The 13300-nt window shown below is 41.4% G+C and overlaps 1 protein-coding gene across 1 annotated transcript in view; it reads left to right on the top strand.

The window, feature by feature from the left end:
* Positions 1–1755: 1755 nt before the first annotated feature.
* Positions 1756–13300, top strand: part of CYP7B1 (cytochrome P450 family 7 subfamily B member 1) — a gene marked incomplete at both ends in the record, with an annotated part of 173087 nt that continues 161542 nt past the window's right edge. The window contains one exon of the mRNA XM_079722532.1: positions 1756–1868. Within this exon, the coding sequence (XP_079578658.1) occupies positions 1756–1868 (113 nt within the window). The remainder of the gene's footprint in view (positions 1869–13300) is intronic.

Raw genomic sequence — 13300 nt, 5'->3', positions numbered from 1 at the left:
AGACAGAAATAACTCAGATAGAGAGGGAAAATGTGATGGAGTGAAAAGCAGAGACAGTGTTAAAAGTACAGAGGAGGGAGAGATTAATTACAAGAGTAAGGAATAATTTCTAGAAGGAAGTGGTATTTGAACTGGGCATTGACAGGTAGGTAGAATTTTAGTATTTAGGGGAGAGAGGAAACTTTTTCAAGCAGAGAGAATGTCATAAGCCAAGGTGTGAAAGGGCTGATGGTGAGGGACACTGTGGCTTAAGCTTTCATGTATATGGAACTGTCCTAGCCATGGGATGGAGACAAATTGTGGAGGCTTCTCATTGCAGGATGAAGATTTATCTTTATCACAAAGGCAACCAGTAAGAGTTTCGAACAGGGTCAAAGCTGGATAGGTCTGTGTTTTAGGGACGTGGCAATGGAGAGGATGGGCTGGAAAACTCGAAGGTCGGAGGTACGGAGACCAGGTGTGAAGCTGCTGTCATAGTCTTGAGAACTGCGCAAATAAAATCTTGCATAAAGGAAAGAACACAGTGGCACTGGAATAGCCTTGGTTAGAATGTTTTGTTTCGTCTTTTTGCGGTACGAGGGCCTCTCACTGTTGTGGCCTCTCCCGTTGCGGAGCACAGGCTCCGGACGCGCAGGCTCAGCGGCCATGGCTCACAGGCCCAGCCGCTCCGCGGCATGTGGGATCCTCCCGGACCGGGGCACGAACCCGTGTCCCCTGCATCGGCAGGCGGACTCTCAACCACTGTGCCACCAGGGAAGCCCTAGAATGGTTTTTAATTACTTATCAACCGAGGGACCAGGGTAAGTTACCTTAACCTGAGCCTCATTATATGTTCTCTAATACATTGCTAAAACTTACGTTCCAAGTTTGGTGTGGAGAGTGAATACACACGTGCGAAGTAATGTGAATGGTCATTACTCAGGAAAAGACATTTTCAAAGTTTCTCCCTCATCCTTTCTAAGGACAACCTGCGGGGCTTGTACCACTTCTGTCGTAGTACCTTAGCGTCGTTTTGCAATAGCTCGTTTCCTCTGTCTTCTCTCTTCCTGGATGGTGTGTCCCATGGGGACTCCTGGAGGGTCCCGGCCCAGCTCTGGTCCCTGCCTTGCCGGCCTCTGGGACTGGCCTCGGCGCCCAGCAGGCGCGGGAGCGAGCAGGGAAGCGCGGCGTGGAAGGGGGGGGCGCGGGCGCGCGGAGGGCAGCGCGGGCGCTCGGGCAGCCCGCCGGCTGGGGGCGGGGAGGAAGGGGCTGCCGAAGAGGTCTCGGGGCCAGAGCGCAGCGGGCACAGTCCCAACCCTCTTCGAGGGCCAGCGCGGTCGCGGGGCGCGGGGATGACGGACCCGAAAGACTCATTTCCAACTCAGAACTGAAATCCCCTTCCCTCAGGCCTTCAGCGGCTCGAGCTCGGGAAATCCTAGCCCCTTTCCCCCTCTTCTCTAGCCCTTCTTCCTGCCCCGGGGGCGGGCGGGGGTGGGCGGCGCGCAGTTTTCCTGAGGCGGCCGGGCGGGAGGCGTTGGCCGAGCGGGGCGGTGCGCATGGGTTGGGGGGGCGGGGGGGGCCGGGGGAGGGGAGTCCGGGAACTTTGAGACTTGGCCCCGGGGGCCCTCGGTGACATTTCAGGCGTTGCCGCGCCAGGCCAGCCTCCCGGGACCCTCTGCCGGCTGCAGACTCGCCGGCCGCGCAGCTCGTAGAGACATCCCGGGCCGCCCCCCGCGGCCGCGCGCGAACCGGACGGCGGAAGACGTGGCCGCGGGCATGGGCAGCTTCTCGCCGGAGCTGTGGCTGCCGCGGCCTCTCACCCCCCCGGGCCTGGTCCTCGCCGCGGCCCTGCTGCTGCTGGTACTGTGTCTGCGCGCCCGGCGCACCAGGTAAGCGCCCCGCCGCCCGGCCGAGCAGCCTCGCGCCCGGGTCACGCATGCGTCCAGGGCCCCGCGACCGCGCGCGACCCAGATGGTCCGGGGAGCCCCGTCCATGACTGCGGGCGCCGGCGTCTCTGGGGCTCGTGTGTAAAGACAAAGGCTTCGTCTGCCTCTTTCCCAGGCACACGCACACGTATGCAAGCGTGGGGACCGAATTCGACTTGCTGCGCCGGGCTCGGTTGTAGTCTGCCCTAGGTTTGCGTTATACATTATGCATCACGCATGGCTTCCAGACACACTTTGGTGCCTTGTTACAGTGAGTTGATGCTTTATGGCCTAGCATTCATAGAGTATTTCAGGAGGGGAATTTTCTTTCTGTTCATTCCATTAAAAGTGAAATGTTTTAGGAAAATGCCAGTGTATGGTATGAGCAATACCTCTGGGTGCCTGTCAGTGCCTCAGTTTACCACTGGTCCACATCTGGAAAAACGAACTAATAGCACCTCATGGGATTTTTGTAAGGACTTAATGAACTTATAATGTGTATTTTATACATTTACTCCGTTATTTTCATTAGAACAGAAAAAACATATTAACACCAAAACCCAGAAGTGTGTCACTTCATTATCTGATTTGAAATGTGGAAGGAGAAACAAGAGAAGGTCAACATAAAAGCACTCACTTTGAAATCACTCTATTTGTCTTTTCTAACCGGGTCACTTTTCATACTATCAGGTTCTTCTTCAGAGCTTTTTTTTTTTTTTTTTTTCCTCCCTTGTTTTTTGTTTTTGTCTGATCATCTCGGTGGAGTGTGGTGTCATTCCCTGAGGTAGGGCAGGTTTGGAGGGACGTGTCAGATAAATAGTGAAGTCTGTGTTTCTGGTGCTCAGTGGCGAGGTCCGGGGAGGATATTTAATTATGAAAGTTGCAGATATGAAAATGGAACATAAAATCATGGGTATGGATTGGTCACCTTGTGAAAAAGTTTGATGGAGAGGTAGGGGGCCCGGGCCACTCTCCTTGTTGAAGAGTCTGGCAGAAGAAGAAAGACCACCAAAGGAGACAGAAGGAGGGGCCAGTGCCATGGGAAGAAAACCAAGAGAGTGGTGTCCCAGAAGCTCGGTAGGGACATATTTAAACAAGTAGCGGGAGTTATCTGTGTCAGATGCTGCTGAGAAGTCTAGTGTGTTGAGGACAAAGGACCCTCAGAGTTGACAAGACGCAGAATTGCTAAGAGTGAAGCTGAGAGTTAATGGGCATGGTAGCCTGTTTGAAGTGGATTGAAGTGCCGTCTGTCCTACAGTAGCTAAGATTTTATATTCAGACAAGAGTGCAATGTAGTATTATGTTTCATATCTCTTGAGCCAGTAATTCCAGTAATTTTATTTAAAGGAATTGCTCCTGGTGAAATAATCGTGAAGGTCCTTAAAGATTTCACCAGCTCAGTGCTCATCAGGGCTGCTTATAATAGTGAAACATTAGAAAAAAAACTAGATTTCTGAAAAATATTGGTTTAGTTAAAGAAATTCTAGCATATCCGAGTAGTAGAAAGTTATGTAGCCATAAAAACTATAATGTAGACTATGTGAAGACATAGAAAGCCATATTCAAGATATATTAAGTGAAAAAAATTAAAAAACCCCGTTCGTATACATGGTGTCAATGACCTCCAGCCAGAGACTGCTAGGAACACACCTGTAGTGGAACAAGTTGAGTTATTGCTTATGGCAACTAGAAAGAACAAACGCCATTCATTCTGGGTAAAAGAGTGTAGAAAGGACCTATTTATGGCATTTGGGTTTGTGTTATGTGATTTGGGGGAAGGTTCAAGGAAGCAAGGTTTTGCTCTGTTGGTAAGATACTCTCAGAAAGCTGGGGCTGGTCTATGACCGGAGACCTTAATCTCCTCTATGAGGTGAGAGGAATGCATTGAGGCTGAATCAGCAATTAGTAAATAAGCAACAGACTCTAGAATTAGTAAGGTTTGGGGGATATTTGGTCATTTTATTGACTTAGTATTCATGATTTTTGTTAGTATTTAGACATGATTATGGATTGATCTCGTTTTTGACTTTATAATAGTCACAGAGTGGCTTTCTTTGATCACTTAAATGTTTGTTATTAAGAATGGCTTAATGTTTGTGCAATTGTTTCTGTTCATCAGAAGAGCGAAGTGTGGTAGCTACTGTCAACTGAAGAGAAATACACAACCTAAAAGTTGTGAGTTATGTTGTATCCCGGAACCTTACTGAAGACTATATAGTCCAGGAGACGGCCTCTCAGATAGCTGTGAGGAACTGTTCCGAAGAGTCAAGGGAGGCGCCAGGATATATAGGCGTTTTTGCTGAAAAAAAAAAATCATATAGTTGAACATCAAAAGATTACTGCTGATCACAAAAAAACAGACATTTCAAGTTAACGATTTTAGTGCTTTTCTACCTATGGGAAGGTGCAAGAGTCCAGGCTCATTGAAATGATTTCTTACATATGTATCTTCACTATCTGGGGCCAGCGTCCTGTTTTTCTCGGTCAGGGGTGGCTACAGTGGCTGGTGGCTAGGCAGCGTTTTGTTTACTAGAATGGCAGGCAACACTTTTTGTCCGCCCTAGGAGTGCCAAGCAGGCACCTCGATGTCAGTGGTTGTGTTTATCTTTCTTAAAAATATAAAAGGCTGCAAGGATATACCACAGACATTTGGCAAATTTACATACAATGAAATGTGTAGATTTTAAATGTACCGTTCGATTAGTTTTCATACATGTAGACACCCGTGTAACTGTCACCCCAGTCAAGAAATAGAATATTTTCTCACGCCTCTTTCTAGTTAGTCCCCACCCCTGAGCTCTGATTTAGTTTTGCCTGTTCTTGAACTTCTTATAAATGGGATTATGCAGTATCTTCTTTTGTGTATGGCTTTCTTCTGTCAATAAAATGATTTTGAGATTCACCCATGTTGTTGCATATATCAGTAATTCATTGATTCTGTTTCATTGCAGAGTAGTTTATGTTCTCTCTCTATATAAACTGTGGTATATACATGTATATATGTACTATATATATATATATATACATATATATATATACACTACATTTATTATGTATGTGTGTGTATATGTGTTTACTACAATTTGGTCATTTATTGTCCTTTTAATGGACTTTTAGTTATTTCCAGTCCGGGACCATTACAAATAAAGCATATGTAGACATTCTTTTACAAGACTCTTTGTGGACATATATTTAGTTCCTTCTTGGGTTAAAATCCTGAAACCTATGAGGAGGTTGATGGATCATAGGGTAAAGACGTATACTCACACCCATTTTGGAAAATGCCATTTTTCCAATGTAATTGTACTTCTGTAACGCTTCCACCAGTACAGACTGTATGAGAGTTCCAGTTGCTCGCTATCTTCACCTATGTCTGATGTGGGCAGTCTGTTAGTTTATAAACCCTATCTTTCTAGATTCTGAATTTTATTGTCTTCCCCTGAAGAGTGTTGAATTTTGTTTTAGTGTGCAGATGTATTTCTGGCCGATTCTCTTGAACTTGGGGGAAGCTTAGTTTTATCCTTTATAAAGATGAGTCTACGGAAAGCTCAAGATATTTACCAAGCTTCTTTTCTTTGATGGGATTCAAACCCTAAACTCTTGTCTCCCCAGCAGTGGGCAGCAGCGGAAATCTCTGCTCAGTTCTTTGAATATTGCAGCTGATGCTTTCCACGGGGCTCTTTGAAGTCTCCTCCACAGATGCACACTTCCAGGTTTGGCCAACAATTTGAAGGGTGTCTATATGCATGTTTTTCTAGGTTTCTCTTCTTGATTTCCAGCCACTTCAGTATCCCAAACTCTGACACCTCAGTCAGTAATATTGTAGCTTTTTGCTTGAGTTCCAGCTGTCTCTCCCCCTTGCAGATGGGTCAGAGGAAATGCTGTCTACCCTGGACTTAATTCATTATGGGTCTGTTCTTTAAGGGTTGACTCCCCTTGAGTATCTGCCTTCTTTTGCTTGTTCTTTAGTGCATTTAAATCATTTTTTGTTTGTTTGTTTTGTCTTTTGCTATCTGTGAAAACGTTAGGTTATTTCAAGCTACCTCACCATTACTGGAACCCAAACCCTGACTTCTAACAGTGATTATATCTAGGTGATATCTTTTTTGTGAAATGATTATTATTTCCTTTTTTATGCTTATATTTTTAAATTGTCATAATACATACGTATTTCTTTCATAATACAAAAATGATACATTTAAAATAAAACTTTGATAAATTCTTGTAAAATGTTTTTAATCATTTTTTTCTTTTTAGAAGAACCAGCATTCTGGGTCAGTGTAGTAATAGGATTCTAACTTAGAAGATAAGATTTGGGTGGTGCTAGGAAACCCAGTTCATTTCCAGAAAGATATATATATATAAAATATGAAATATTTTTGTCCAATAATTAGATACATGTTTTTTAAAAATCATTGTTTACTAATAATAGACTTAAATACAGATACATACTTTCCAATTTATTTTAGAAGACAACATCATATAAAAACAGAGTCTGGGGGCTTCCCTGGTGGTGCAGTGGTTGAGAGTCCGCCTGCCGATGCAGGGGACACGGGTTCGTGCCCCGGTCCGGGAGGATCCCACATGCTGCGGAGCAGCTGGGCCCGTGAGCCATGGCCGCTGAGCCTGCACGTCCGGAGCCTGTGGTCTGCAACGGGAGAGGCCACAACAGTGAGAGGCCTGCGTACCGCAAAAAAAAAAAAAAAAGGGGATGTTACCAAACTATTGGGTGGGCCCAATGTAATCACACATTAAACCTGGAAGAGGGAGGCAGGAGAGGAGGTCAGCTGACTGTTGCTGGCTCTAGAGATGGATTAAGGAGTGCAAAGGCCAAAGAGTGCAGGCAGGCTCTCGAAGCTGGATAAACAAGGAAACAGATTCCCCTCTAGAGCCTCCAGAAAGAAACCTCGCCCTGCTTACACCTTGATCTTAGCCTAGGGAGAGCCATTTCGGACTACTGGCCTACAGAACCATCCGATAGTAAATTAGTATTGTCTAAGCCACAGATTTGGGGTAATTTGTTACAGTGGCCATAGAAAGCTAACACAATAGCCGGATCCCCCGTGCTCTTTGCATTAAACTATACAGCCTCTTGCAAGAAGGTTCAGAGAGCAGGAAAGACTGGGACTGGGAGCACTTTGCTGGTGGCCCACGAGGAGCCGGATAGAAGGCAAACATTTGTAAATACTCAGTGTCTATGCTAATACATAATAATTGGAGAATTTTTGGTCCCAAAGTTCGCAGATTACCATGAGCTATTCATTGATGTCTCTCTTCCTTATCCATCAATTCACAAGTAAGGTTTGAATGTTTGTTATGTATCCATGTGACTCTGTGCATCTTTAAAATCTTTTTGAAAATGCGATGTGGGCTGCAGGCATTGAGGTGCATCCCTGATTATTGCTACCCCCAGCCTAGAGGAGAAAGCCCAGGGTGGCTCTGAGGAGTGGAAGGGGTCTGTGGTAACAGGACGCTGTACTTCACTGATTTCCCCCAAAATCAGGTGAGCAGAGAGAACCATCAGCTGCAGAGGAAAGATTAACGCCTTCTTGGAGAAGAATATTTTTGTACTTTATCCAAAGTAAAATCCCACTGAAACGACTTCAGCTTACTGTTCTGTGAAAGACAAAGGACAAAGTTATAGAATGCTCCTTTGCTGAATAAGAGAAGGTGACATCTATTATATCAGGCATTTTTATAGCTGAAGTGCTCATTTTATGGCTTTGGCATTTTTTTCAACATAGAAGTATTTGGGATGGGATCATTTTTTGTCTATAGGAAAGTGGAAAGGATTAATTAAGTCTGTAATTGCTTAATACAAAAATTAATAGAAATTTTAATAAAAGTACAATCATAACAGGATTTAAATCCATTGTCATTTCTCCTCATAACTTTATCCTAAATAGTTGATAATAATGAAGAAGAAACTATAAAAGCTTGACTTTAGTTTTAGCACTAGCACAATACCTGGCCCTGAGTAGGTCCTCAGTGAATACTTGTTATAAGAATGAAGGATGAATGAACGGGTTTGGTGCAGTAATTGTTATCTATTTCCAATATGAATATTTTAGAATTGTAGATATTGATATCAAAATATACAAACTGTATACAAAAATGATAAATGTCATACATATCAATTTTCTGCCACTTTGATTAGAAAGTGAAGATTTCATAAGCAAATGCTTACCTATCATGAATATTTACAAGTGGAGAACATATATTGGTGCAATGATTATTCTTTAGTATAAACCTGACTGAAAACATAGCAACTGGCGTGCAGTCAATTCCTGAAATTCCTGCTTCTGAAAATTCAGACTTTAAAAATACGTATTGTTAACTTTCAGCTTTAGGTTCTGGATTTGTATAACTGGGCTTACGTTTCTGCTCCCTGGTGTGGGTGGACAGTGTGCTTTGTTGAACAGATCAGAGATCCTTTGTGAAAGGGCTGAGCCTGGTATTGGTTAATCACAAAGATTCACACACATTTTCGTCTTTGGTACCCTGAACACTAATAATAGTGGATGATTACTGATAAATATTAGAGACTAGGTTTTCTGTTTGAAAATCAGCATTGCTCTGGTGAAAGCATTGCTTTGTATTAACTGTCCCTTAGAACTGTGGTCCCCAAACCCCTTTATCCCAGAAGACAGGTGGCTTGTTGTTTGGTCATGTCTAGTGGTGACACTGTTTTGGCAGTGCTGTACTTCAGGGGCAGGATGTGAAGGGATTAACATTTTTGGATGATGGATAGTTACCCGGAATAGCTACTCCGATACTGTTGACTTTTCAATCTATTTTTGTGTGTTGAGTATGAAGTCCTACAGAATTGTTTTTGACTTGTAATATTGGCGGCCAATACTTTTGAGTGCCTCTATGTGCCCACAAGACACTGAGGCAAGTACTTTATAGCCATTATTGGATTTACTTGATCGAATCCTCCCTCAAAATAACTTTCCTCATTTTACAGAGGTAAAAATATGTCTCATTTAAATAATATTCCCAAATTCATACAACTAGAATACTGTGCAGTTGGGGTTCAAATCCACAGTGCTTGACTTCAAGTCCAACCATTTAACACCATTTGTGTTTGTTGTTTTACTTTTTAAGTTTTCTTGCAATAATGTTCTGGCATATGCCCTTACCCTTGACTGAAAACGAAAGTGTTAAGGTCTAATACGACTTTAAAGCATTTCTAGTAGAAATTTAACTAAGATATGAATACGTACATTTGGACTTTTAAAAGAAGGATATGTTAAGATTGAAAAAAGCAGGCAGTACTAGCCTGCCGTCGTCTCCTTCTGACACTAGATTGTATGAAAGTGATTTGTTGGACAGTGTGAGAAAACACCTGTTTTTCCATATTCCATTTCCTGGCTCTTGCACCCACTCACTTTAATGGCTTAGCAGAGGATTTGAGGTTCACTATGTGTCCACACTGTCCTCTGTTCAGATACAGTAGAGAACAGGACGGATCATGCTGGACCCTGGCTGTTGCTCTCTCTCTTCCTTTTTTAACATACACAAAGCTGTATATGTTAATGTATACAATTTGATGAATTTGGAGATAAGTATACATCAATGAAACCATCACCACAACCTGTGCCATAAACATATCCATCACCTGCAAAAGTTTTCCCACCCTCTTTATTATTGTTATGAAGAACACTTAATATCTACCCTCTTAGCAAATGTGTAAGTGTGTCATACAGTATTAACTAGAAGCACGATGGTGTACAATAGATCAGTAGGACTTATTCATATGGTATTACTGAAATTTTGTATCTTTTAACTAATAGCTCTCTGTTTTCCTCTCCCCCATCCCCTGTTAACCACTATTCTACTCTCTTCTATGACTGTTTGAGATTTTTCATATGAGTGATATGACATAGTATCTGTCCTCCTGTGTCTGGCTTATTTGACTTAGCATGATTTCTTCTAGGTTCATTCATGTTGTCACAATGGCAGGATTTCCTTCTTAAGGCTGAATAATATTCCGTTATAAGTATAAACCACATTTTCTTTATCCATTTGCCCATCGATGGACATTTAGGTTGCTTCTGTGTCTTGGGCTATTATGAATAATGCTTTAATGAACATGGGAGTGCAGATATCTCTTTGGGATCCTTATTTCAATTTTTTGGGATATATACCCAGAAGTGGAATTGTGGGATCATATGGTAGCTCTATTTTTAATTTTTGAGGAACTTCCATACTGTTTTTTATAGTGGCTGCACCAATTTACATCCCCACCAGCAGAGTACAAGAGTTCCCTTTTCTCTTTTCTGCACATCCTTGCCAACACTTGGCTTTTAAAAAAAAAAAATGTAATAGAGGTGTGAGGTTATATCTCATTTGGTTTTGATTTGCATGGCTCTGGTGATTAGTGATATTGAGCACCTTTTCATATACCTGTTGGACATTTGTATGTCTTCTTTAGTAGAATGTCTATTCAGTTCCTTTGTCCTTTTTTTTTTTTGTGGTACGCGGGCCTCTCACTGTTGTGGTCTCTCCTGTTGCGGAGCACAGGCTCCGGACGCGCAGGCTCAGCGGCCATGGCTCACGGGCCCAGCCGCTCCGCGGCATGTGGGATCTTCCCGGACCGGGGCACGAACCCGCGTCCCCTGCATTGGCAGGCGGACTCTCAACCACTGCGCCACCAGGGAAGCCCCCTTTTTTAATCAAGTTATTTGGCTTTTTGCTATTGAGTTGTCAGAGTTCTTTATAGATTTTGAATATTAATGCTTTATCAATATATGGTTTGCAGATACTTTCTCCCATTCTGTAGGTTGCTTCTTCATTTTATCAATTGTTTCCTTTGCTGTGCAGAAGCTTTTTAGTTTGGCATAATCCCACTTGTTTATTTCTGCTTTTGTTGCCTGTGCTTTTGGTGTCCTATCCAAGAAATCATTGGCAAGAAGCTTTTCCTCTGTGTTTTCTTCAAGGGAAGACCACCTCTTGACACAAAGACTAATGAGCAGGTTGAGTGTCACCCCTTAATCTTTTAGAAAACTTGTAAAAATTGATTCAAGATCACTGTTTTCAAAAGGAAAATCATGTTGAAGGAACCTGGAATCAAAGGGAAAGGATACTTTCACCCTCTGGGAATCAATTGAAGATAGTTGAGTGTGTTTCCCATTTTAACAATTTTTCCTAAATGGATTCTGCAACTTGTGTGTCACTGCTGCAGTTATTATTGCGCTTAGAGAAGCAGCATTAAATATTGTGTGAAAAAGTGTTACAGTTCAAATATTACTTGATGTAGCAAAATGTAGGTGTTTCTGATATATCTCTTGAATGCTTTCAGGTCTATAGTGAACTTTCAATCTTGCTTTGGATTTTAATGACGTTTTTCACATGTACAAAGAATCTCAGTCCTGTATGCAGGATGTGTAACTTTGCCCTTATTTCTTTGTAGGCATACATGCAACTTCTTTCACTATGCATGCAGTGTATGTGTGTGTGAATATATAAATGTATAAATATATGTGTGTATATATGTGTATATATTTCAAACTAGTTCTACCCTTTTTGCTTGTCAGTGTGTTATACCATATGGTATAGAGCATCACGCCAAAAGATAAAAATATTCCTAGAACATATGAAATCACCAGTCAACTGAAGAAGGATAAAGACTTCTGACCACAGCATTTGTGACTCTGATGCATTTGTGGGACATAGCATAATGGCTTAATACCCCAATTCTAAAAACAGGACATATTTTGAAGTTAAAGTGGCTCTTACTTTTTAAGGGAAGGAATCCAAAAGTAAAGTCTTTAAAATTTTTATTTTTCTAAAGGCATTGATTCAAATAAGTGTTTTCTTTCTATGTTGAAATTCTCCATATGTATTTACAGAACTTTCCCCTCTTATTTTAATCTCTAGATTTACCGTACAGGGAGACATTGGAGATGGAACCCACTCCATTGGTGGATGGAGTCTTTTGGTTGTAAATAACACAACCACTACACAGTTTTTTCTAACTTATTCCTTGGGTGGGATGTTTCAACCAAAAAAGAAAGGTACAGAAGATCAAATCCTACGGTATTCCTAGGGACCGTGGAATAAAGTCATAATAACAATGTGACTCAAGGCTGTTTAAGCCCCAGCAGTAAGCACTAAAGGGTCTGCAGATGGTCTACGATAATGCCTTATTGTGCTATTCAGACTTTACTCATTTTACATCTCAAGTAGATTCAGGTTCCTTTGTGCCATATTGAATATTGTATTCAACTACTTAATTAAACAAAAATAGGGGAAAAACTTCAGCAGTTAATTTCCTAGCCAAGGATTGAATATATTTTTTACTAGAGAGATAAACTATCACATAAAATAGAGGAAGCGCCATTGCCATGAAATTTCTGGGTAGCAGTTATGTAAATAGTTCTCATGTTATTTGATGAAGATCCAATCTTAATTTCTCATCTCTTCACTGATTATGATACTTATTCTTTTGTATTTAATCAGCTCTTCTAGTTTTCTTTTTCTTTTTCTTTCTTTTTTTTTTTTTTTTTTTTTACAAAATGGCCCTACCTGGGCTTCATTTTTACAGGGTGGATCTATAATAGAATAGTCTTGCTAGACTGCATCTTAGCAATGCCATTCTTCATTTTATGATTTATGTTTGCATTCTGCAGTATTGTAGTTAACTTCTTGGACAGTGGTTGCCTTACCTTGAGACAAACATAGATCTCAAAAATGTTCAAGCAAAAGTCTTATTCCTGAAACATCTACATATTTTATTTGTTCTTGTGCTTTTCCCTGTGTTGACTAGAGATCTACTATAGAGCAGTTTCTTTAGCCCCAAATATAAGTTAATAAAGTTGAGTAGGTAGGTACAGATGTTCTTAATTACATTGCCTTGGAAGATATATGAAAATTGCCTTCCACTTTATAGGCAACGATAATATTTTTAAAGGGCTAGTCTTTCCTCTTCTAGAAGCCAAAGTGACTGATTCATGTCCGTTTTCTCAATCCACTTTAGTGGGACTAAGATAACTCAATCCCTCTTTGAAACCCTATATTTGTACTCTTTTAAGACAGTCATATTTGAGAAGAAATTCTGGCCAAATAGAACGAAAAGCTGAAATAATGTCTGTTTTTGGACTTTAAAAATTGTTACTGTCTTATAAAAAAGAACACATAACTGGAGTCTCAAGCACTGTGTTTCTATGATAGGGTAAGAGGGCCTTTAAGTATTTTAGGGTGACTCAGATTTGTAGGACATCTCATGACCTGGGTAATAAATTCAGAATAATGCTAGGTTACTTAATCAGTTAAAATTGATCATTCTTTGTCAACAACTTGAACAATGACAGTTTTCTAACTGTATTTAAGGTATACATAGATTTATTTTAAAATACACCCCCTTCCTTAGAACTGATTATTATCAATAAAGG

The sequence above is a fragment of the Hyperoodon ampullatus genome (genome assembly GCF_949752795.1).
Source record: "Hyperoodon ampullatus genome assembly, chromosome: 17".
Lineage (NCBI taxonomy): Eukaryota > Metazoa > Chordata > Mammalia > Artiodactyla > Ziphiidae > Hyperoodon > Hyperoodon ampullatus.
The sequence above is the reverse complement of the archived record's forward strand: the minus strand, read 5'-3'. Positions and strand labels throughout refer to the sequence as shown.